At 38.4% G+C, this 27,642-nt stretch overlaps 1 protein-coding gene across 1 annotated transcript in view; it reads left to right on the top strand.

Moving 5' to 3' along the window:
- Positions 1-12,045: 12,045 nt before the first annotated feature.
- The window catches only part of LOC145303560 (piercer of microtubule wall 2 protein-like), a 44,392-nt gene continuing 28,795 nt past the window's right edge, over positions 12,046-27,642 (top strand). The window contains exon 1 of the mRNA XM_080145073.1: positions 12,046-12,294. Within this exon, the coding sequence (XP_080001199.1) occupies positions 12,187-12,294 (108 nt within the window). The 5' untranslated portion in view covers positions 12,046-12,186. The remainder of the gene's footprint in view (positions 12,295-27,642) is intronic.

Raw genomic sequence — 27,642 nt, 5'->3', positions numbered from 1 at the left:
AGAAATATTATTTTTTATTTAAAAAAAAAAACAGTGTTTACAAAGTGCCTGCGCGCCTTCATGTTTTTTACGTATGAAATCAATTGAATTTTATGAGTTATTTTTTTTTTCAATTTTTAAACTTTAAAAATCTATCAAAATTCTTCTGTTCGATAAATTTTTACGATATTTTCAGTGTCAATGCGAAATTTTATGCTCTTTCCAATAAACCGAATATAATATTTTAGACGTTTTTTTTACCCCCCCCCCATTTTGAAATGTCTATTAAAAAGTAAATAATTAATTTATGCACCAAAGTTTTATATATCACTAATTGAAGATAAAAGATCAATAAATAAGATATTCTAATTTAAAACAAAACAAAAAAAAGAAGTGTTTTTTGGAAATTTACCTGTAAAGTCTAAATTGTAAAACTTTTTTTTATAAAACCACGTTGATTTTTTTTTTAAAGTGAAAGCTCATATGATGCTTACATAGTCAAGTAAACATCGGATGCTGACGACAATTTTTTTCTATTTCATTCAATGTTTTCTTTTTTTTTTAGATATTAAAAAAAAATTCACTCGATAAAGTAGAAATAAAATATATTATTTAAAAACTCGTGTATTTCATTAAGAGAATAAAAAAAAAATCGGTAAAGTGGGTTTGTTTTTAAACGGCAAAAACTATTAAGTGAATGTGTTCAGTTTTAAAGTACGGTGGCCCCAAAATACTAATTTTGGTTTACAGCACACAATAGAAAGAGACATTAATTGTGACGCTTAGTGCCACCAAAGAATCAACACAAAAAAAAACACATATTTGTCTCCCTTTATTTCAACTGTGAAACACACCTGATCGCGCGTTCTTTTGAATACTTGCTTAAAAAAAGTATTTTATTTAAAAAGGACATGGAATATAAGATATGAATGTGGATAAATTCTTAACAACGAAGAATTGAAATACTCATTGAACAGTATTTTTTATAGGTAAGTGATTTTTTGGAATTTATATATATTTTTATAATCAAAGTAAAATTTCGTTGATTTTCTTTAAATCTTTTTTTAAAGAAAACCGATTTTAAAAACAAATATTGCATAATTTGCTATTAAACCTGTTATTTCTTTCAAATTTGGTCTTTGCTCCTTGAATTGAAAAAAAAATTAGGGTTTGAATTACATTTTTCAAGTAGTTATAAGCTTCGAAAGATAGTAAGTTGAATTATTAAAGTTCTTATCACGCATTTTTAATGGCCGCTTCTGATACACTTAGACCTACGTTTGAATGTTGTAATTTTCTTTGAATGACAGAAAATACATTCCCATAATTTTCTTATTTTTGTAGCAAAATTTAACGATGTGTCGTAGTTCATTTTGTTTTTCTTGCACAAATATTTAGACATGAACTTTTCATGACTTGATTTTCAAATTTTAAGTTCACTAAATATTTATGTTGTATAAAGAAACGATATTTTAGAACGTAATGTCGCAATAATTAAACAAAATAAATACGAAAAACAGTCTAGTAGAAAAATAATTATTGATGAAAGCAGTTTTCGAAGACAATTAGCGAAAATTTTCCTAATTGAGTTTGTAGTTATTTCCCCTAGATAAAACCTGTGGTTTAAAATCTTGGTACAGTTTAGTCAAGACATTAAAAAATGAAAATATCGAAAAAAGTTTAAATTGTATGTATCCGTTATGGGACGAAGTTCTCTGAAAAAAAAATTCATTTAATTTCATCAAGTAGGTTTTTTTTTTTTTTACAGCGAAAAAACAATTTGTTATGATACCGAGCAAAATGTTCGATTTTTAGGAAGAAAAGCTAGTATTAGAGATGAGGAGGGCGGAGGGGTATCAGCGCTTTAACTGGAGTTATCTCCCTTTGTCATTTCTAAAATTCAAACAATTTTTTTTTTAAATACAAGATGGCCGCCTTCAACGCGCTCTCACAAAAGCGTGTTTTTCCGCTGTAAAAAAAAAAAAAAGAAAAAAAAAGAAAAAAAAAAGAAAAAAAACTACTTGATGAAATTAAGTGAAATTTTTTTCCGGAGAACTTCGTTCCATAACGGATACATACAATTTAAACTTTTTTCGATATTTTAATTTTTTTTTTTTTTTTTTTTTTACAGTGATCACCACTTATCAAGGCCCGGAAGCCACTGAGGGATAAGGGTTATTGCAAGTACATTACGTTAGTATGGAGATTTGATGAAGTGTTTACTTAAGGGGGCGGTTCATTAGGAATTTGTTAACATTGGACTTGAACAGTAACACATCCAACTTGTAGTCCGGTAGGAAGCAGGCAGACGGAACAGAGTTCCACAGGCGTGCACGCGTGCAGTTCTAAGAAATTTTTTTAATGTCTTGACTAAACTGTACAAGTACCAAAATCTTTTTTTTTTTAATTACAAAATCACTTTTAATTATTGTAGAATTACTATTTTAAACAAACGGAGATAACGCTTGTGTCTTGTATGAAAAAAGAAGTGTGTGTCTAGATATCATATTTGCTTAGGACCGTACCCAGATAGGATTAATAAATAAATAAATAAATAAATAAATATTCCAGTAAGAAAATATATTTTTTTTATTATTTATTTTTTAGTGTTTTAAATGCTTTTAGAGCACAATACAACCTAATAAAATAAATAATTCCATACAAGCTTCTGAAATGACGAACGCAACAACTTCATAAAATGTAACACAGAACAGGTTTATTAAGGAGAATGTGATGTTCCTGGTCAAAGGCTGGACTTCGGCTACCTGGTACTATCGTGGTTAGTTATTCCCAGTGGAATCTTCGATACCGGTAGGAATAACACCGAGGTAGAGAGAGCGAAGAAAAAGGGGCCGTTCCGTTTGGTATCTCTCTCAGTAAGGACGAGTTCTTATTCCTCAAACCGGATGCTGGCCGAATTCCTTAGGGGATAGGAAGGATCAATGCACCGTATCCCTGATTGGTCAGTATGTGGCCAAATAACACAGGGGAGAGGCAAGGCATTGATTCGACGATTAAAAGAAAAAAGTTCCATTTGTTTCTGTTACAATTTGCTCCATCCCTCACAATTATTTCTTTTCGAGAACAAAACTAACATTTTATTTATATTGTTTAACGTTTTTATTTTTAAATTATAAAATAAAACACATTTAATTCATCTATTATTTTTTCCTTTTTTTTTTTTTTCTTGTTAAATAACCTGGTTAATTTTAATTAAATATTAATCACAGGGTTACATTTTCAATATGTACGTAAATAGAGACAAATTTATATTCACACCGGTGTCGATCCAACGTGTCCCTTTTGTTGATAACAGGATTCGTGGCAAATCTGCCAAATTTTCTTCGTGGTATTATTTCTAATTTAGTGTAACGTGACGACGACTGATGCGTGATCAATTTCTTGATTATCAAAACTAATGTAAGGGAGATTACTTGGATTCCCGAAATACGTCTTGAGTTATTTCCCTTTCATGCTTTCTCTGTCGATGTCTCCTTCCGAGATTAGATTTTTTATTTTTTTTATTTTTTATTTTTTTTACTACTGGACCAGTGGACCACTACTTATACATTAGCGATAATCGTGAAGAAAGAGAGAGCCTGTTTCCTCCGTTTGACTATAGGTGGCGTTACTGTCTGTCCACCCAGTTACGGAAGCACAAAATGTATATAATGGCACCCTTGAAATAAAAATAAATGTTTTTGTTATATTTTAATTTTGAACATGTTTTTTTGGGTTTTTTTTTTTTTTTTTGCAAACATATTTAAGTTTTATTTTTGTCAAACATATTTACGTTTTTTTTTTTGTTTGTTTGTTCTTGCAAACATATTTAAGTTTTATTTTTCCAAACATTTACGTTTTGATGCAAACGAAGGAAATAGGCTCTCTCTTTCTTCACGAATACCACTTTGCCAGTTGTATAATACACTTCAATATAATTTATGTAGATTTCGTATTTATTATTACGGAGCTAATTCTCTATTTAGTATGATATTATACCTAATATATAGCAGTGATTACAAAAGCTTTTTAAATAAATGACTTGGGTGTCATCAGCTAGAATCGAAATCAAAACATTTACAGCTCCAGCCACGTTCATGATTACTGTTGCATACTCAATCCATTATATTATCCTTTTCAGTCCTCACCCTTTAATTCCTGCTTCCATTTTATCTCGCAATTACTTATAACGTCACCAACTAACTTTTGGAAGACCCCCCCCCCGCATCCGCTTTTCTTTTATATCGCAAGTTTCTTAAAACGTGACTAGCTAAAGTCCAGAATAAAATCACATTTTTCTTTTAACGGTTAATTTAAAAAAAAAAAAAAAAAAGGTAAGGATAGATCAACGTTTTATCTGGTTTTTACTTCTTCATATCCCATGTAATATTCCCAGAGTTAGGTCATGGAAACGCTGATAACTCAAAAACAGTTAATCTGATTGGGCTGAAATTTTGCACGGTGGTTAATGTTATCAAAAAAAGCATGAACAAACTTTTTCAAGGTCAAAATCATAAAAGATGCAGGATTTCACCTTTTTATGTCATTGACCTTTAACCTAGATGTCCCAAAAAGAAATCAGTTCTATGTTAACAAGTTTAGTGATGACTGATGATTGCTCATACAATATGGACACTAGGCGCACAAACAAACAAAATTGAAGGTTGACGAACGAAACTCACACTATTAAGATTTTTTCTTAAATTAATTTATTACATACACTCTTCAAATTATAATAAGAATAAAAAAAAAAAAGAATTTATTGAACTATAGTTGCCATATATATTTTTTAAATTGAAGGACAGGCAATTGTACACATGCAATCCTTGATATATGCAATGGTGAAATGAGTACCTGATGATTTAGCATGCCATATTCAATTCTTGTTGCCACATAAAAGTGGAGAGTATGAGCCATCTGACATCCAGCTGTAAATAGTTCTGCTGGGGAATGACTACTATACAATGACTACTATACAACGCGACACAATGGACTTTGTAAATATTGCCACTGGAACATCTGCAAAAAAGTTCAATATTGAATCAGCACCAGCAAGTCATGGGAAAATATGCCAGAAAGAACATTTGGGAATAAGTTATACTCCATCCACTATGACTATGCAGTCCCTACAGTTACGAATCTAGAAAATAATTACAAAGTTTGGCCATTTATTAGAATAGCCAAAAAATAAAACCAAAAAAAAATGTTTTTTAACATCTGTCAGAGTGATCTAGTGATTATAATATCAAGATCTTCGCATGCGAGCTAAAATGAGCGACTATTTCAATTGTAAAGTGTTCAACGATAAGAAACGAGTTTCTTAAAGGGACTGATATAATTATTTACTATAATAATTAAATACCTACAGGCATTAGTGTTTCATCTTTTCGGGAATCATCAATGCAGGGTATCACAATTACTATCGGTCGGGATATATATATATATATATATATATATATATATATATATATATATATATGAGCAAACAGTTAATAAAATATGTTAAAAAACACTTTGAAATGAGTTAAAAACGTATTTAATCTGAAAAGGAAACACTAGATAAATGGATAGTCCTTAATCTCTCTCATATATATATATATATATATATATATATATATATATATATATATATATATATATATATATATATATATATATATATATATATGAGAGAGATTTCTGTGTTCCTCTTTAAATGTGCCGTTCTGTGAACAGTTGTCAGCCGTGCTCTGCTGAATTGCAAAATGCAGTAATAAATCGTTGTTTCTTTTAAATAAATAAAGCTTACTTCAGATTTTAAATGGAAGTGAGCTTTATGTCGGCTCTGACAAATAATTTAAAATAAATACAATTAAAAATAAATGAAATAAATCAACTTTAAATAATATTCCTAAACACAGCAATTAAAACAATTCTATTACTAAAAACGATTAATAACATCGACTAATTATTAAAATAGATTTTCATTAATGTTATATGCAAATTAGGCAACTATTTGAGCGTAGATTTTCTTTGAATAAATAATATACATAGAAATTATTGGAAATAAGAGTGAATAAAATCCGTTTTCAGTATGGGAATTAATTTGTGAAATATTCTACCTTTTGTATATATAATTCAAATTGTGAAGAAACAAACAAATTAAGATGAATTTAGGAAGGAGTCCCTATTTTAGGGAATCTTCAGTTTTAGAGGGTATTCTTAGGTGTTATGATTTGGGGGAAGTATTTTTGGGATAAGCCGAGTTTAGAGAAATATTTTCAGTTTTTAGGTTCATAGTTAAATGTGAGAAAACAAAAGACATGTTATAGGATAAGCAAATACAGAATAATAAGTTCAGAGGCGTATATTCACAAAAGAGATTATAGCAATAGGAAAAACATAGAATGTTCATGAATATTTTTAGAGTCCTTTTAAAACAAGGCAGGAATATTAGTTGAGATATCGAAGAAGTCAGAGTCAATAGATTAAGGGCCGTATGTTATACAGGTCAAAAAATCGTAATTAGATCTTTTCCACTCAATTATATAAATTATATTTCGTTAAAAATTCTTAATAAGATTCAATTTTCATTTTTTTTTTTTTTCATATTAAAAAGCAACTTTCAGTTGAAGAGTCGGGAATATTTCACTGAATAAATTGATTACAAGTGAGCAATGACAGCGAAGGGGTTCAAGCAGTCTGCGTGAGTGTAAATTGAGGGATAGCAGCTGGCTGAAGGTTTTTTTTTCATCTTTTTACATAGGATTCACTACGTATCAAGGCCCCGGGGCCACTCGAGGATAAGGTTCAATGAAGAGGCACTAAATGACGCCAGTTTAACTGATTTATTGAAGAAAAATCTGGCTAAATGATCGAGGTGACTTTTTAATCCTCTGATTGGTCCAAAATATAATTATTTGTTTTTAATAATTCAAGCTGGTATATGCACAGGCAATATGCCAGAAACCAATTCAATCATTTCATTTTGGACACCAAATACGACTTTATTATAATAGATATTGGGTTCAATATAATAATAGAGAATTGGCTCATATATATATATATATATATATATATATATATATATATATATATATAAAATTATAATTTATAGGAATTTTTTTTTTAATCATGTTCACCCCTTACAAATCATATCGCCATTTGGACGTAAGGGGCTACTATTTGGGGCTATGTTTAGGAAAGATTAACAAGATATTTGTTTATGTTACATTTAAACTTCTGCATATCAGTATATCTAGGGAAGCAGACAGCAGGAAGAGAATAATTCCAAAGTCTAGCTGCTCGAGGGAAGAAACTATTAGAATAGAAAGCTTTCCGGCATTTAGGGACATCAACAGTGAAGGGGTGAGATTATATTACTAAGCGGGTTTGTTGAGAATATGTACGTCGAGGGGGTACAAGTGCAACAAGTTCATCAGAACACATTCCATTAAAATATCTGTAAAACAGGCACAGTGATGCAACATTGCAGTGATGAGACAGGGGCTGGAGCTTAGTTGATAAAGTGGGACCGATTAGATAGACAACTCTTTTTTGTACTTTATCTAGGAGGGAGAGACTAGTGGTAGATGCACCAGCCCAGATGTGGCAACAATACTCCATGCATGGGGGAATGGTGACCTTGTAGAGGTACAGGATACTCTCAGGTGTGAGTAGTCTTCTAGCTCGATAGAGGGAACCCACCTTCTCTGCAGTAACCTTTACAATATCTTTTATGTATTTGTTCCAGTTCATATTGCCTGCAAATGTTAGGTCGAGAAGTTTGAAGGTAGAATTCTCAGGTAGGATGCTATTTGTCATGGATATAGGGGGTTGGAGGGACGTCTTGTAATTATTAAAGGAGAGCAGCTTAGTCTTACTAACATTAAATGTTACCCTCCATTTGTGGCCCCATTCCACTATAGTCTGAATTCTGCCATTATCTTAGATTTATGTACATCTGTTCTTCCATCATGCATATTATAGAGTGTTGTATCATCAGCAAATATACCCATCTCGGACACAATATTATCAGGGAGGTCGTTTATGAATATCAGGGATATTAATGGTCCAAGGATCGACCCCTGAGGTACTCCCGCATTAATGTTATGCTGCTTTGATATACGTCCATCAATGACAACCTGTATGCTTCTATTGTCCAAAAAGGATCTAATTATATTTAATATATGTCCAGTTATACCGTACGATTTAAGTTTCATTAGCAGCCCTTTATGCCAGACATTTTCAAAACCCTTGGATATATCATGGGCTACAGTCCTAGCTTCACCCGTCTTATTCAATACATGGTAAATGCATTTAGAGATGTCTGTTAAAATATATGCAGTAGAACGACATTGCCTGATTCCATACTGTTTGTCAGAGAGAAGATTTGCTTTTGCGAGGTAGTGAACTAGTGTTTGATTAATTAAGGTCTCAAAGAATTTAGCGAAGAGTGGGAGGAGACTAATGGGGCAATAATTGAGAGGGTCTGTTCTTCCATCAGAACTCTTGTACACTGGTACCACAGAGGCCACTTCCAGCTATTAGGGAAGAAAGATTCAGCAAGGCATTTATTGTAGCGCTTGGAAAGTATGGGGGCTAGCTTGGCTGAACATTTCTTAATTAGTATAGCAGGGATGAGATCAGGCCCACACGGCTTTGAGGTGTTTAAGTTTTTTATGATATTGCGGACATGAGAAGAGGGTGGTTTTTACATCATCTAATGTGGCTTCAGTCCGCATAAGTAAATTTGGGAGGGAGTTGTTTGTTGGCTCTAAGGTGTAGTTGGAAGTGAATCGCCGGACAATCAGTTCTGCCTTCTCCATTGCCATGCATGCAACCTTCTGGTTGTTGCTCAGTGGGGGAATTACTGATTGTCCTTTATTCACTACACTATTATAGATTTTTCCGAAATGACGAGTTCCTATCTTTTGCGATTCAATACGTTCCCTGATTATTTCAGCATGCTTTCTTTTGGCTGTTGTTATTTCACTCTTACAATGATTTCTAGCATCTACGAACTTTTTGCTGATTTGTATTTGACTTATGACGTACAAACCAGCGGAATATGCATGCTGTCTTTGTGCAATGGCAGCTGCACAATCTGCAGTGAACCATGAGGGTGAGTGGAGCTTGCTATAATACTTCCATGTGGGAACATGTGCTACAATACTCACTTTGCACCATTCAGTTGTCGCATTGGCACACTGTTTAGCAGGAAGAGAGAAGATATCGGTCCATGGGGCGTCTTGGATGTGTTCTCTAATGGCTTCCCAGTCAGCCCTGTTGTAGTACCTTGTTGTTTTGAGCAATGGTTCCTCACTTTTAGGTTGGGATTTAAATGTGATGTCAACTGATACCACTATGTGGTCTATGTTTCCGAGTGGACTGTGGGCATTAGTCACACAATCCTCAAGTACTGTGGTGAGGAATAGGTCTAGAAATCAAACTTGCTGAGGTTCACGATCTGGTAGGCAGGTTGGGATCATTACTGTCTGTGTGAGGGAATGGGTTATAGAGAAGCTATAAGTAGAGCGTCCAGCTGCATCTGTGTAACCTGAGAAACTAAGCCAATTTTTATAGTGAACATTAAAGTCACCAAACACATGTATTTGCACGTTACTATCTAAGAAGAGTGCTGCATCTATACTATCAAAAACATGATCAATTAGGGTACAATCCTGACTTGAGGGAGAATGGCAGAGAAAATATAAGTAATTAATGCAGCGCTGAAATGCTAGTTGAAAGCACATAAAAGCCTCGTCATCCGATTCAAGATTTTTCTCTCTAGTTAAAGGAAGGATGCTACGGATATAGACTCCAAGCCTGTGCATATATCTATCTGAGTCCTTACAGCAAAGTGGGAGGTATCCTGTTATATTAAAGTAGTTAGTGGGGATTGAGGAGTGTAAGTTTGTTTCACTTAATGCTAAGATATCCAGGGAGTTTATTAAGAGGTAAGACTCTACATCATCTCGATTACCTCTAAGCCCACGGATATTTGTGAAAGCAAGCCTCAAAGGTGAAGGCGAATTGATTTTGTTTGGGTGATTTTCTGGTTTTATTCTGATATTTGTTTGGGTTGTCATTTCATTACGCCTTTGTTTAATGTCAGGTTCGGGGAAGAGCATTGAGCAAAGTGGGCAGGTTTTGACGCCAAGTATACACACAGTGGTCCATTAGCCGAGTTCTGTCTAAAAAGTTGTGGCCTCGTAAAAGCCCACCAGAGATAGCAGCAAGGTCCCTTTCCATGCACGACATGGCACTACAACTATCCTGATATTATACAACTGATGATAGAGCAGCCGCTCTAAGCACTACCAAAGAGTTAGGGCACCTGTACTGTCAGTCGGAAACAGCAGCCAGACAAACTGTCAATCAGGTATCCTCAACCTCTCAAACAAAACCGGCTCAAACAAATCGAGTGAGCACAAGTGGCATGTAAGCAAACCCAATTTTCTCAGTTTCTGAGAGAAAGAGCGAAATTTAAAATAGGGAATAGGAGAACGACATTCAATGTTCTAGTCAGGAAACAAGGCCAAGCACAGGGTGACTCAGGTGAGTCCCTGGTATTGTACCTCTGCGCCTGGCTAATAGACAAAGGAGTGTGAAAGCTGGCAATAGGTGGAGTCTATCTACTCCTTAAGCAAGTTAGGTTTGCAAACCGGGAATTTGTTCGAGTCACCAGTTCTAGGAAAGTTGCCGTCCATGACTGAGGAGGCCTCCCTCCCCCAGTTTTATTATCAGAGTTTTCTTTCTCTTAGATGGATGATCAGACAAAATCAACGGGTCTGAGAGGGGTAACCATGCACCTGGTTTCTACACCAGGTATTTCTGTGCCCCTGCATGGATGAAGATATTGAGTATCTTACTTTAAGGTTTTTCTCTATTCTACATAAATAAGTGGAGGATTGGTGATAGATTCCCTTCTAACATTTACAAGAAATTGTATCTTTCAAGTACTGTGAGAAAACCTATCTGCTCTAGCAACTAATTTGTATTAAAATGAATGAATAGGATATTAATTACTTGAATATGTAAGAGAATATAAAGCAAAGAAACAAAAGAAATGGTGGGACTAGATCTACATAGAAAGGCTGCACACATGAATAGATAGATATACTTGACTTGGTGTTCTTTGAGTGACCCATGTTCGTCAGCTGTCTCAACGTGGAATGAATTGGGGTACAAAGATTAGCGTTTATTCAAGAGCAGTGAGAGGGAAGGATGGAGGATCTGCCTTAAGATCAAAATGTGGGCTTTCATTTTACTACTTCCTTTTATTAATTAATACAGTATAATTTTCAATTTTCGTATTAATAATTTAAAACACACAAACTCCCTTTCTAAAGGTGATGAGTGGTAAAAAAAAAAGAAATTTATGGCTTGACAGGATATTCAAATAAAAATAAGAGTTTCAAAGAATACATTCTTTTCATCAGAGGGATGATATTTTTCCTCTGAAAAGAATTAATTCTTTGAAACTGTGGATTAAGGAAATCTTTATATTTATTTTTTGCGTATCTTGTCGAACAAAATAAATTCTTGTAAATTATAATTTACAGTCTTTAATTGTGTTCTTTTATGACAAGCGTTATTTCCTATTTTGGCTGTCTTGAGTTTTTTTGTTTTTTTTATAGTTGGGATTACTGTATAAATATTAATATTTATATTCTCTTTAAATTTGCAGAAGTTTTTGACTTGTAAACTGGATTTTTAGTTATTGATTTTATACATTCTCTCTCTCTCTCTCTCTCTCTCTCTCTCTCTCTTTCTCATATATATATATATATATATATATATATATATATATATATATATATGTTTTTAACTCTTTTTCAAGATGTCTTTTAACATGTTTTATTAATCATTTGTTTATAATTTTTTAAAAATGTATAGATAGATAGATAGAGAGAGAGAGAGAGAGAGAAAGAGAGACAGACAGACAGACGGGGAGGGGGAGGGGTAAATACACATTAATGACGCTGTTATGCTAGGAAACATCCTAGCAACGCCAAAACAGCCATTTTGTTGTCCTTTTTTTTTACACATCTTTTTTTCGTTCGAAGCTTGCTTCGTATTTTAGTTTTAAATAGAAAGAATATCCAAAAAGATAAATAAATAATAAGCATTAAAATATCTTTCTTTAAAGCAAAAAGGAGTAGATTTATTGGTGTTTTTTAATATTTAGATCTTTTTCTGTCAATCGAACAAAAAAAAAAATAAATGAAAACAATCATGACAGATAAAAAAATAAATAATGAAGTGAAACTTCCGAACTTTCGTCAAAAAGATGAACTTAGGGAAACAACAAAAACTCCGATGGAGGGCGAAGTATGTATGACTTTTTTTTCTTTTTTTTTTTTTATGTAGTTTCTCTTTGTTTTAATTGTTCTTAATTGTAAATTAGACGATTCTTGAGTGCTTTTGCATATACCGCCCCGACCCGCTGTTTTCACGAAGTTTCTCGGGTGTGCTCTCGGCCCCTCCCTGACCGGAATAACCAGAAACAGACGATCGCGAAACGTTAAACCGATACTAGAAAATTATAATGACAAACAGGAAAAACATGGAAATACAATAAATAAAATTATAAACATGAATCTAACTAAAAAACCCTAACCTGCACGAAAAAAAATTTTTTTTAATTTTTTTATTTCTTTAAGGTTATACAAATGTAGCCTTCATAGATTTATATAGGTTTAAAAAACAAAACAAAAAAAAAAAAACGGTGTTTCTTCGAAATAAGGAAAAAATCGAAAATCGCAAAATTGAATTTCTGGAACTCTTTACTCTTTTGGCTCCCAATGTTTCGTCTGCTTAAACTTTAAACAAGTGATTACGGTAGCATCAATAAAGTTTATTGAATAAACCATTCATTCAAATGTCGCTTGTTATGGATTTAGCTGAATACGATATTAAAAATCACTTTATTGATACTTATGCACTTATGTTACCGGCCTAGCGGGCGTATTGTAACTAATCTGTACTTTCACCTAACAAATTAATAAACAAAAAGGTATCGTAAAACTTGAATTTAAATTTAAAATACTATTCAGTTGGCCTTTTGGTCAAGATCAAAGTGTAGTATCTGTTGGACCGGGAAAGACAAATGGTCTACGTTACGATCCTGGCCGTGGCGAGAATGGTGATTTGGACGTCGCGTCTGCAAGGTTGCCGGGGGGGTGTTGTCTTTTTCTGATCAAGATCTGATCGCTTTCTTTAAACACCAACTACGGGTGAAGATCAGATGTGATAGAAGAAGGCTGCATCGCGCGGCATTTGACAGAAGATGGATACATGTGGCAAGTCTGTGTGTACGAAGAGGAGCCAAATTTGAATACGTGTTCCCCGCCTAGGTGTGGAACGCGCAGTTCTGTAAAGTAAAATTAAACAAGTAGTCTCTCAGCTAGCTGAGTGTGTGTTCCATCCCTCCCCGATTAGGAAGCCTCCAAGATCCCCATCCCCTCTTACCTGCAATTTTTGTTCTCACCCCTTCCTCTAAATTTTACCCATCTTGGAGAAAAAGAAATACAAACTAACCTCCATCCCTTACCCACAAAAATTTTCTTTTCTCCATTCACCCCCATCTAGAGGGCATCCCCACCTAGAGACTGACCCGCAGAAGCGAGGTTCCTTTTACAAACCTAGTGGAACGAGCAGTCTATCAATTAGACGCGGTTGGGAGGGTCCTACTAATCACCTTTCGTTTTTTTTTCCCCCGCCCTCGACACAAATGAATTATTGTTACCATTTTATTGTTATCTTTTTTGTTTTTACACGTCAATAAAAAATGTTTTAAAAATTGGGAGTTACTAGGACGTCCCCCAATATGAAAGGGTGAATGCGGTATTATGGTGAAAGAAGCTGGGAGAAACTTTTGACTTTGTTTAGTTCTGGAGTGACAAGGATGACCAACGACCCCCAAAATCCCCCCTTTTGAGTTGGCCATGTGCCTAAGTTTTTTGTTCAACGTTAATTTTGAATGTATTTTTTAACATGAATAAAAGATTTAATATCTCAAAGTGTAGTATCTGTTCTCTCACTTACTAAACTTTCCGCCACCGGGCTTTCGGGCTAGGTTAAGGTGTTTTCATACTAACTTTCGTTAGCAAGGACCGACCCCCTCCTTTGGGGAGTCAGGACCTAAAGAACCGACTCCACATCTGTGGGAGCTTGGACCCGGAAACCGATCCCCTTTTTTGGGAGACTGGAATCTCGGGACCAACACCACTAGCTGGTAGTTGAGACCTGTTTTGTTGGTTTTTTGCATGCGTTTTTTCTTCGTTCCGGTCTCTTCCCTCTAGAGACAGGGGATGGTCTAATTTCTCCACACTTAATTGCCTGAGCAGCACTCTGACCTGCCAGGCCCAAACTTTGTCTATCTTCGCTGCTCTCCCAGTGGATCGAGCAGACAGGGTTCTCTTTCTCGCTTCCGTTGGGGTAAGTTAGTGGGTAGGGTGACGTGGGGTAGGGCGGGTGCTTCGTTTCTGCTCCCCTCTGTGGGCAGGGATGCCTATCCCCTCTCTCTCTTAATTGCGACGCGGCACTCTGACCCGCTAGCACCCACTGCGTCTTTCTTCTCTGCTCTCCCCCCTCACGGGGGGATCTGAGCTGCTAACCCGACATCCCCGTGAGGGGAAGTCAAAAACTCTAATTTCTTCAAAGTCCGCTCCTCCCCCTCCTCCCCCTCCATTCCCTTGGGTTTTATTTTCCCCCACTACACTTTGGTCCGCGCCAGCGGCCAGTGCAACCGCCACGATGCCAGGCAGGAGGGGTACGTCACCCCAAATGCGCAGCATCTCAACTGCTAACGACTCCCTATGTGAGGGAGCTGATGCATCTCCCGGCGAGACGGCGCCAGGAAACAAGGTAGGGCCCCGGCGCGCGGCGACCTTGGAAGAAAGCGGGAGGGTAGGGCCGCAGCCCGCGGCGACCCCCCGAAAAGCACCTGCAACCGCTCCCCATGAGGGCAACCCAGCGGAAAAAGCTGCCGTTAAGTCACTAGCTGGGGAAAGTGCAGAACCCAACCAACCAGCTGCACCCCAGGACGGCAGAACCAAGGGAGGAAGACCGGGGAACCCATCCCCCGCTCCCCCAAAGGGCGACTCCCCAACAGAAAAGGAGGAAAACAGCACTGCGGACCAAACCGAGGCGCTGGACGAAGATATAATAGCCTCCATCTGCTCACTATTCGGCGGGGAAGACAGTGATTGGCCCCCCAACACTCCCCAAGAGGACCAAATACGGAAAAGGGGTGACTCTCCGGCCAGTGGTAACAAAAGCAAGCTGGAAAGAGAGACACCCTTGACAGTACCCACCAAGGCTCCAGCTGGGAACACGGCACCAGAAGAGGAGACACCTCCATCCCCCAAGGGGACAGCCACCCAGCAAAGGAAGAAAATAAGAAAAGGGAGCGGCCCGGAGAGCAAACCAAGCCAGGACGAAACAACGCCAAAGACACAATGGCCTACTTTGCCTGGTAACGGCCCAGTTCCGAAACCAAAAATGCCCATAACAAGAGAGAGCCCCACAACACCAGCTACGCCCCCCAACCCGAGTCCAGCTGACACCCACCAGGATGGAGGACCGGCATGGGGCCCCAAAGAGCAGCAAGGGAAGTTGACGCCCGAAGACTACAGAGCACTCTTCGACTCCACTTACAAGGAGTATACCCAGGGGAACAACATCCAACCCCTCCCGGGTCAAGTGGAAGTTCTGGAGAAAAGAGTGCTCTCGCTGATAACTTCAGACACCAAGACAAGGGGTCTGACGGGCGTCAACAAGGACACCATGATGAACGTGTTGCTGGAGCAGAACATTCCCGCCAACTACATCTGTAGAAGGAGTTACGCACAGTGGGATGTTCTGCTCCCCACCTCCGAAGACGCAGTTAGGCTGTCCAGGACCTGCCATCAGAGCAGGAACATAAAGCTCCAACCCATCTATATGAACAAGAGGAGAGCAAATGTTTCTGCTCTAAACGTCCCCTGCTATATGGAGGCCAAACAACTGGGGGCTATCCTAAGCCAGTATGGGGACGTAGAGGAAGTCATCCCGGTCCGCGGATTGAGAAACATCATGACCGGGGACTACAAAGTACAGATGGTCCTGGACAAGGCTGGATTCTACGCCATCCCAGCCACACTCAAGTTCGGAGAGTGGACACTCTCCCTTATAGTGGAAGGGAGGAGACCTCATTGCTGGCTGTGCACACAACAAGGGCATATGGCGAAGGACTGTCCAAAGAGGAATGGAGGGAAGAAGCCCACAAAAGCGGCGGGAACAAGCGTGACAACAAATCAAGCCGCTGCTCCCACGCCGGCCGCAAATCCTCCAGAGGCACCGACAGGCTGGGTGACGGTCGTAAAGAAAGGCAAGATCAACAAACAGCCATCCTTGCAGACAGTCACCCAAGACCAAGAACAACCGAAGAGCGAGACGGAGAAAATGGACACACAGACACCCTCCTCCTCAAACAAGAGGAAACTACCAGAATCTGAGGAGGAGGCCGCGTCAGAGGCAGAGGAAGAGACAACAACAGTCTCTATGGCCCTGAGCGCAACAGAGATCAGGAGGGCCAGGAGGAGGAAAAGCCGCAAGACACGCGCAAACCCTCCTACCCCCACTGAGACTGAGAAGGACTCCCTCGCAACAACAACAACACAGGATGAGCCCCCTGTGATCCCAACACCCCAGCAACCCGAACAACCTTCCCCCTCTCCTATAAAGTCCCCAAGAAACTCTTCCCGCCCCTCATCCCGTGACAGGAGCCAAAAAGAAGAAAACGAGCAGGCTACCCCCTCCCCAAGCGCTCAGCCTCCCCATCAACCAAAAGAGGTCCCCTCCCCCACTCCCAAAGTCCACACTGAACGGACCAAAAAGCTCCCCTTCCTGCCAGGAAGCAGGATTTGTGAAACAGACCCTCTCCAACCGGCTCCGGACCTTAAAGGACAACAGAAGGTCCGGTACAATAAACTTAAAAACTTTGAAAAAGTCGGTGGAGACCTAGTAACAGACCCCACTAAATTCAAGGACGCTCCCTTGTTGACCACTTTCGTTAGGGTCAACAAGGACGCTAGGACTGGAGGAATGTGGGCAATGATTAAGGCAGCGAAGAATGCGATCCCAGGCCAGCAGCTGGTGGATAGGACCATCCTTCACTGACCAACATTTTCTTTAAATGTGAGGGTAGAATCCCCATGTATGTACACCCATCGCTATACAGGGCACTCAAACTAACCTTCCCCCTGGACGTGGGGGGCGTGGCCAAGGATGGATCACCTTCATCGGATTTACTTACCGGCAGCCTTGGCCAGGCCTGCCATGTCCTCACTGCCCAGGATTTCAGACCCGTCTGTGACAGTGCTTGAGGTAAGTGATCATGTCTTTGAACTTGGCTACATTGAATGTGAGGGGCATCAGGTGTCGAAGCAAGGCCTCGTGCGTTGTGAGAGACTTGGTGTCCCTCAAGGTAGATATTGCCGCTATCCAGGAGACCCACTTTGTTTGTGACGGGGATTGTCAGGTGCTGGTAAACGATTACGATGTCTACTCAGCATATGGCAATACCTATAGTCGTGGAATCTCCTTGCTAGTGAGTCGCACCCTGTCAGCGTCGGTGAATGTTGTTCACGCAGGCGAGGATGGGCGGGCGCTTGTTGTTGATGTTGCTGTTAATTGTAGTGTTTTTCGGATTGTTGCTGTTTATGCTCCCAATGCTGTTGTAGAGAGGGCAACCTTTTTTCGACGGTTGGAGGGCTTCTTAGTGGATCCGGAACGGTTAGTTTTAATGGGGGATTGGAATGCAATCCTTGATCCCAAAATAGATAAGGTCGGGGGGACTAGCGGGTCGGCGTGGTGTGACAGCAGTCTGTCTGACCTGATGGCCTCGTGCGATCTCATCGACAGATTTCGTCTGGATCATCCGGGGCGGGAGATGTGGACGTGGCATCCTGTAGTGCCTTCCCATCCAAGCACTTACTTGGATCGGATGTTAGTTAGAAGAGGCGATGTAGACTTCCTATCTTGCCCCACGTTCCACTTGCTAGGACACTCGGACCATAAACTTGTTATGGCCCGTTTGAGCTTAAGTGCTAGGCCTAAACTGGCCGGATACTGGAAGTTCAACAGCACCTTGTTGGAGCTGGAGGACTACCGGTTGAAGGTCACTGAGCTAATTCAGCGGGCTTTAGTGGGGGCGGTTACAGGGAGTAAGTGGTGGGTTAGTCTCAAGGCCAAAATTAGGCGCTTCTCTGTCCAGTATAGCCAACGCCTCGCGATAGATAAGGCTAAGGCAAAGAAGCGTTTAGAGGATAAGCTGACCCGGGCGGTGGAGGGGGGGGACCCCCTAGAGTTAGCACTAGCTAAACAAGATCTCAACTGCTTGGCTAGCGAGCGGTATGAAGGTCAAGTAGTTAGGGCTAGGTTAAACAAAGTTTCTAACGAGGCTGTGAATGTTGACGCTGTTGAGCGTAAGGCTGCTTTAAGGCGCGGTTCAGATGGGTACATTCGTAAAGTACATAACCTGGAAGGACACCCCTTAGTATCGACTCGGGAGATCTGCGAGGGGTTTCGGGAGCATCTATCGGTGCGCTTCACCCAACTACCCGGACTCAGGGTTGATGAGTTTGGCAGCTATTTGGCTGACTCGCCCCGCCTCACGGCGGCTCGGGCGGCTAGCTGTGATGGTCTTATTACTGAACATGAGGTCATTACTGCGTTGAAGCAGGTCGGCTATAACAAATCCCCGGGGCTTGATGGTTTACCCTACGAGTTTTACTTGAGGCTGTCGCCCATGTTGGTCCCTATTCTGAAGGATATGTTCAACCATTGGTTTGCCCAGGGTTCCATCCCTGGACAGGTGACCAAGGGTGTGATCACATTGCTGAGGAAAGGTCAACGGCATGGTGGGAGGGAAAACTTTGATGATTTTAGGCCCTTGACTCTGCTAAACACAGAGTTAAAGATTTTGGCAAAGATTCTTGCGAATCGCTTGCAGGTTGTCATCACTGACTTGATCGAACCGGACCAGACTTATGCTGTGAAGGGGAGATCGATTCAAGACAATTTGCACTTGATACGCTCGATCATAGATCATAGAGGGGACAGAAGACGACGCCGAAGCCGCGCTGATCAGTTTGGATCAGTCCAAGGCATTCGATAGGGTCGACCATCGGTTCCTAGGATCTGTGCTAGAGGCCACCGGATTTAATCCGGACTTCCGCAAGTGGATCTTTGTTCTGTATGACAGGCCGACGGTAACGGTGCAGATCAACGGTAAGCTGTCGGAGTCATTCGCTGTCTCTCGGTCGGTGCGACAGGGTTGTCCGCTGTCGCCTCTGTTGTATGTCCTGGCGTTGGAACCCCTCCTTCGCAAGTTAAGGGACGAGGCGGCTACACCAGTCCTGCGCGGAATAGCTCTCCCTGGAGGCACACGAGCCAGGGTTTCCGCGTTCGCCGATGACGTCACCGTGTTCGTGTCTTGCCTCACGGACGTTCAAGCGGTGGTCGAGGCGCTCGCTCGATACGAAGAAGTAACAGGGGCCATCTTCAACCGTAGCAAGTCTGTTGGCCTGCGGTTGGGGGCCTGGACCAGGTATTTTCAGCTGGACCGATGGACCGGTCCGCATTCTCTGTGTCTGGTTTGGACCGGGACTTCAGCTGGAAAAGAATTGGTCGGAAGTACAGTCTAAGGTCAAATCGTCAGTAAAGACTTGGATTGGAAGGAAATTGTCCTTGAAGGGTCGGGCGGAGGCGTGTGCTACATACGTCTTTCCGCTCATCCTTTACCGTTTGTCTGTACTTCCTCTCCCTGCAGAACGACTAACCCGCTTACAAGGGCGCCTCGATTCACTTTTGTGGAACGAGGGTAAGCATTATGTCTGCAGAGAGGTCTGTGTTCAAAATCCGAGCGAGGGAGGCCTGGGTCAGCCCAGTCTCTTGTGTCATAGAAACGCCAAGAGATTGGCTTTCCTGGGTCATTCGCTTGAAGGAGACGCTCCTTGGGTCCCTGTGGTTGAGAACTCGTTTCCCAATCTCAAACCCAACCCTTCGGTAGAAGGTCGTTGTAGACCGAAGGGGGAGTCCAAGTTCTTCTCCGAATGCCGAACCGCTCTTAGAGCTTTGCCGGGGACCAATGTCCTCGATCAGCCAAGGAAGAAACTGTATCGGGATTTAGTGGAGGGGACCGCGAAGGATCCACTTTGTAGGCAGATGGGATGGTCGATGGAGGTTGTCTGTTCTCAATGGTGTTGGGCGCCGGGACGGGAGATTCTGAATAACTCGGAATTCTCCCTGACTTGGCGACTGGTCCGAAATGCGCTGCCCCTCTTCGACGTACTTTTCCGGTATAAAGAACATACCAGCCGCTTCTGTCCGTGCTGTGACGAACGCGAGCCCGAAACAATCGAGCACGCGTTTTTTAGTTGCAGCCGGATACAGCCCCTATTAAGGTACGTCGAGGGGGTAACAGCTCGCATCGATGCCGAGTGTCTGCTCGATCTCGACGTAGGAACTTTTGTGTACAACATGGAGCCGCCGTTCCCCAGGGAGGAAAGTTTGGTTTTCCTGGCGATCCTAGCAGTAGCGCGCATGACCATTTGGATCACGCGCCTCAAGTTGGTCCACGAAGGGACATCTGTTCCTGATCGGGATCTGATCGTTTACTTTAAACATTTGCTTAAAGTAAAGATCAGATGCGATTGGAAGAGGTTGCCTAGAGTGGAATTTGACAAGAGGTGGGTGCACAGCACTAGTTTGTGCATCCGTCGAGGAGCCAAGTTTCAATACGTGTTCCCTCCTTAGGCATGGCATGGGCGGTGCTGGGTCCTACGGAACCCATCCCGCCTAGGTTAGCATTATAAGTTCAGTAAAGTAACTCTTGACTGGTGGTACAAATGAGATCCTGTTCCTGATTTTATTTTTTGGTATTAGAGAACCTCTGAGTCTGCCCAACCCCCCTGCTCCTCATCTTTATTTTCTGATGCCCCCGGTCATCCCCCTACTCAGAGGTCACCTTCCTACCCCCTCCATCCGTTGCTTTATTTTCTCCCACCTCCATTAAGGCGACTTCCCCAAACCCAATTAGGGATGCTCTGCTTGTTTTCGGTTCCCCGGAAAACAGTGGGGGATCTAGCCACATAGAATAGTACAGGGGGGTCTTACTAACAACACATTAATAGTTTTTTCCTTATTTTTGAAATGAACATTTTCATTAGTTTTTTCCCACTCCACGAACATTTTATGCCAATTAATTCAAGATCTCTTTCTAATGAAATCGAACTTTATTTTCTCACACATACACACACACACACACAAAAAAAAAAAAAAAAAAAAATGCACACACAACATACAGAAATGAATATATAAATTGTACATAGTTAAATTTTACATTGAACGCTGGGGTTATTAGTTAGATTAGGATCCACAGAGTGATTGAGGTATTTTGGTAAATGTTGCCAGTCAAGAGTAAGACTTCAAAGTCTCATCTGTTACATAGTCAAAAAGACCCTGTAACCTCCCCCTCCCAATTTCTTGTAGAGCCTTGTGCCTAATTTTGTTGAATTGAATTTTTTGTACGTTTTTTTATGTTCAATGTTTTCTTTCTCAATAAAATATATAAACAAGATCAAAGTGTAGTATCTGTTCTTCAGATGCTGCACTTCCATTTCTTGTTCTCTTTCGGTGGAGGAGAAATCCTTCACGACTGAGACAATTTTTATTTTTGTACCTTTTCTCCACGTTAAAAAACGACCCTGGTGTCTAACTCTGTCCCGTGGGGAGGCATTGTAAATAGGTACTATTTTAAAAAGAAGCACGGTAACATTCACAACTTTATTTTACATATTTATTTTCCAAAGGACATTGATAATTTTTTAAATTAGGTCCACCTCCTCAATTTTCTTTTAAATGACGACTTTTAAAGTTTTCAACTATGCTGAATACTAAAATCGCATTGAAATTTTGCAGAAATAAGTAGTTATCGAGATATAAAAAGTTGTATTATGCATTGTATTCTTTGGCGGCCATCTTTGTTACGCGCGTGCGCGCGCCATAAACAAATTTACGCGCGTAACAAAGATGGCTGCCAAAGAATACAATGCACGAAACAACTTTTTATATCTCGATAACTACTTATTTCTGCAAAATTTCAATGCGATTTTGAATTTAGGAAAACTTGTCCCGGGAAAACTCGTCTCCGGAAAACTCGTTCCCTTTCGCTAGGTAGGGAAACTGGTCCCTTATTGAATAAATATCGATTGAAAACACATTTTATGATCGTTCTTGAAGGAGATATTGTTTTTTAAAATAGACTATAGCCCCCCCCCCCCTAATATTTTTTAAAAATATTGGTAAATATCCAGATCGTCGCTACCGACCACTCTAATTTGTTTTTTTTTTATATAGGTAATTGAGGTCGCTGACAACGAATCTGATAGGCAAACTTGATGCAAATTTACCGTTTGCATGGTATTAACCCCCGAACCCACGAATAACTTTCCACCATTTTGCAGCATGAACGACGGCTTGCTTCAATGCTTCACCTAGCAACCAATCAAAAAATTACGGACTGACATTTTTTTAATGACTTACAGTTAAAGAAAAGTACAACAAATTGGGACTTTTTTTTTTTTTTTTTTTGTCTCGCGTAGTTTTTAATGTGGTTTACAAAAACATAAGATTCAAACATCTTTATGTTTTTCATTCTTTTTTTGCGGGAGGGGGATTCAATTATAGAACTTATGTGGCTTAATAGGTGCTTTTGCTATTTCTGTTAAATTTTGTCTATTTTAAAAAACAATATCTCCTTCAAGAACGATCATAAAATGTGTTTTCAATCGATATTTATTCAATAAGGGACCAGTTTTCCTACCTAGCGAAAGGGGACGAGTTTTCCGGGGTCGAGTTTTCCAGGTACGAATTTTCCGGAGATGAGTTTTCCCGGGACGAGTTTTTCGGGCACCATTTAGCTTAATACGGTATTAAAATCACTTTATTGGTACTTATGCAGTTATGTTACCGGGCTAGTGGGTGTATCGTAACTATTCTGTACTTTCACCTAACAACCATTTGAATACATTGATTTAAATTTAAAGTGTTGTGTAGTTATTAAAAAAAAATCAGTTGCGCTTGTGTGTTAAATGGTTTATTTTATTTATGTTTATTAAATTGTTATGTGAAAGTACAGAATAGTTACAATATACCCGCGAGCCCGGTAACATAAGTGCATAAGTACAATAAAGTGATTTTTAATTCATTCATAATTGTGAAATTATTCAAAGTTGAAGAAATAAAGTACAAGCGCAACTGATTTTTATTTAAATAATTACACAACATTTTAAATTTAAATCATTATCAATGTATTCAAACGGTTGTTAGGTGAAAATACAGAATAGTGATTTTTAATATCGTATTAAGCTAAATCCATAACAAGCAACACTTGAGTTAATGGTTTATTTTGAATGAATTCGTGTGTACTTCGTCACAAAAATATATTGTAAGGCTTGAATTTAACTTTTCTTTTCGTTTCTTTTTACTTCTTCTTTTTTTTTTTTTTAATCAGATTATTATCGATTAGAACTCACTTTTTTTTCCTTTTGGTTTGTCTTATTATTTGAATTGAATTGATATTGCAAAGAAGCCAGCAAACGAACAAAAGTGGCAAAAATAAATAAATAAATAAGATAAAAAATAAATAAATGTTACCAGGACTAATAAAAGTTACTGTTAGTGTTCTACCTACATTGCTCATTATTTTTTAGTACTTATTTTTTAGAAATAATCACGCAACATTTTAAATTTAAATCAATATCCTTTGGAAAATAAATATGTAAAATAATGTTACCGTGCTATTTTTTAAAATAGTAGTTTCGAGTTAAATTCAAGTTTTACGATATCTTTTTGTTTATTAAATTGTTAGGTGGAAGTACAGAATAGTTACAATACGCCCGCCAGCCCGGTAGCATAAGTGCATAAGTATCAATAAAATGATTTGTTTAATATCGTATTCAGCTAAATCCATAACAAGCGACATTTGAATGAATGGTTTATTTTACACACCGTAATCACGTGATTAAAGTTTAAGCAGACGAAACATTGGGAGTCAAAAGAGTAAAGAGTTCCGAATTTCCATTAAAAACAACGTTATTTAATTAATTTTTAGGTAAATGTTTATTGGTCCCTCGACAAAAGGAGGGACCTGTAAATTCACCCTTGTCCCTTCGTATGTTCATCTGACGCACTTTCCTCAATAACTACACCTTGGAATTTTTGGAAATTTTGCACAAACATTAAAAACATGATATGAGTAAAAAAGTAATAGAACAGATTTTCTGGGAAAACTCCGGTTGCCCCCTTAGGGGTGCCTTTCGGGTTAAAATGGCTTGTGCTTATTAATGCCTTGGATTTTTATAAAACTTTCTGAAAAGTTGTAACTAACTGATTTCTACATAATTTTGTTTGTCTATACTTTGCGATAACTCTTGGGTGTGCCCTAGGGTCTCTTTTAGGGCTAATAAAAACACTCCATTTTTGGGACTATTTTACCATATTTGTCCAAGATTTTCTGTGTATGTCTATTTAGCAGTTTTGCATGGTGCTAAACTCAAATTTAAATATTTTAAAGCTTTGGGGACTTTTGGGGCTAAATGGGGGGGGGCCAAATGATGGACTTACTCATTTTCTTTTTTTGTATGGTGCAGAACTCAAATTTACATATGTGTCAGAAATTCCAGTTACAATGCCATTTTCATGTTTTAAGCCGCCTACACACATTTCTTGTAGGCAGCCTGTGATTGGTTAATTTGTTTGGGCCAAGATAATTACTTGGCGCCTTTTTTTGTAAACATCCATTTGTTTTTGAGTCTATGAAAACCTCCGGCAAGAGTGAGACTCACCAAAAGTCGGCTCCGAAAAGAATGCCTTATCGAGAATGGAGCCGCAACAATTTCTTCATGTTTAAATCACCTAAATGTTTGGTGAAAAAACGACTTGAATTCTCTACAAGCAGAGACACCTTTATATTGTGCTGAAAATATTCCGATTAGAGGATGGCATCATTTGAACATTTTCATCACATTTATATCACCTAAATGTTTGAACTTTTCTCAATTCAATTAGGGTCCCAAGGGACTCGATTTATGCCTAATTAAAGGCACCAGAACTCTTGCCGAGAACACCATGAATTATCATAGACCTTTTCGAAGGAAAACCGAACTACCACTCCAACAGAAGGAGTTAACTACTGGCTCTCTATTCGGGAGGCAAAACTGACCCACCGTTTTGCAACAACTGTACCCGGACCAATAACCTTTCTTTGATGCTATAACTGAATAAAATTTGAGTTTAAATATATGGTTTTGTAATACTGAAATTATTTTTGCCTCAGCCAGAGAGTATTGAGTTTGTGAGATTAATTTCTCACATTCTTAATTTTGCAAAACTAGAATTCGATTACCTCTGACTATCAAACTAAAACTACAAAATGGTTACATGTTATTCAAACGATATCTGGTCAGAAAGTGTGGATGATCGTTTTATGTTTAATTTATATGCTAAACCCATCTCTTATACTTTATTTTTTACTTTTAAAAAATTTTTACCCGAAATTTTTAAAAGTATTTACTCGTAAAATATTTTTACTTTTTGGGTGAATTATTTTATTGTCCTCATCCACAATAATTACCTACTCAGAAATTATTTTCTATATCCAGCCATTTGGTAAAATTGGCTTTTAACAGCCACTTAAACTATAAATTTATTTTTAACAATTCTGTCATGCCTACTGTTTCTGTTTTTTTTTTCCCCCTTGTATATTTTATTAGATTCTTGTATTGCTACCCAGAATTTGGGTTAGTGCTAGGGTTAATAAAGGACATGAGAGTTTTATTGAGTACTAAATAACAATGGCTTTGATACGCTTATTAATATACGCTTATTCGATGATGTTTGAGGCAGAAAAATCCAAAGTATGTTAGTACATTTGCAGTTAGTAACATATGTTGCAACATTTTCCTTGTTTAGTTGCATTAAATATGCGTGCGTGGAAATCTGAATTGATTTATTGATAAAGAGATTGGGAATCAATGTATGGTTGTGTAGAGTGATTATATTTTTGACCTTATATATCAGTTAGTATATGATTATCGATTATTTGTTTTGTTTTTTTATTTTTTGTCGTGTTGTCTGGTTTGTATATGTCTTGTAGTGTAGATATTTGTTGAGTAATCATAGACTATTGCTATGATTTCTATCTCTACCTGTATAAAGTTAGGTATGTTTTATATGTACATATATATATATATATATATATATATATATATATGTAGTAAGTTATAAAAATATATATGGCAATTAAGCTACTAAGAATATTCCACATTTTATTCTCGTGAGAATTCGTCAGGCTTAGGTGTATTAAAAAATAGAAAATAAATTTTTAAAAAAGTAAGGCGGGGGCGTAAATCGCCGTTGTAAAATGCTCTTATGGTTGTCAACTGGTTGAAATAGATTTATTTGTAAGAAAATTGTGTTAAAATAATTTGAACATAATACGGAAAATTAATGATGTAAAAAAAAAATGCAGAAAGTATTAACAATTGTTTATTTGGATAATTTAAGCGCGAAAAAAAAAAAAGCAATTGAAAACGTACACAGTAAAACAATACATTTTATTGTCGCGTTGATTATTTCTTTATGTACACATGCGCAATTGGAAGTCGTAAACCGTATGTTGGGTTACAACCCCCGTTACAAGGTCATTTGAGTTTTATAATTATATATATATATATATATATATATAGTAATTGTCTGTATTTTTGAGATGAGTTGTTTTCATTGATTGAGATTGTCGGACTGACTTCCTCATCTTGGTTGTTATTGTCACAACGTTTCGGCCGTTTTGCCCTCCGGCCTTCGTCAGGTGAACGGTTTGTTAGGAGTCTCGAACCCAACCCTTTATTATTATTACGGGGTATCGTGTTCGGACTCCAGCTAGGCTTTGGGACATAGTTGCTGATTCTCTGTTTTTCAATGTTACTTTTTCACTGCCTTCGTTCAGGATTGAACTCAGTACCTTTGGATAACTGTAAACTTTGATACAACGTCTAGGACCACTAGGACATATCATATATATATATATATATATATATATATATATACACACACACACACACACCAGATTCACTCTTAAACTAATTAACAAATCATTATGAATTCTAGAATGCAATCGCTAGGAATAAGAGCTCTGAATGTGAACAATATCTAGTTTCATGCAAAGGAGGTAAATAAAAGGGATGGATGTATTTCATGAAAATTCTAATACATCTGATTATTGTTAAAATTTAACAATAAGTATTAGACATCAATTAATAAATATTTCCTAAATTTCTGTTGTTTTGGACTATTTGAAAGCTTTTGTCGGAAATTTATCTTGTTTCCAGATAAATTCGACGCGAAAGTAACTAGCCTGAAAAAAATAAAAGCATGAAATAAAAAGGGGGGGGGAGGGTAAAGAATAAAATATGAAGGTCTTGTTTCAAAACAAAGAAGAGATTTTATTTACAATAAAATTAGTTGCAAATTTTTCCCTTTGCGGGCATTAAATTTAAAGAACGCCAATGAAAAAAAACACTGGTTCTTATAATGAAGATGTCGTATCCATGAACGAATACAATATAATTCAAA

This window comes from Euprymna scolopes, chromosome 19 (assembly GCF_053919585.1).
Source record: "Euprymna scolopes isolate OS-2025 chromosome 19, ASM5391958v1, whole genome shotgun sequence".
NCBI lineage: Eukaryota > Metazoa > Mollusca > Cephalopoda > Sepiida > Sepiolidae > Euprymna > Euprymna scolopes.
Note: the sequence above shows the minus strand (reverse complement) of the source record. Positions and strands in the feature narration are given on the sequence as shown.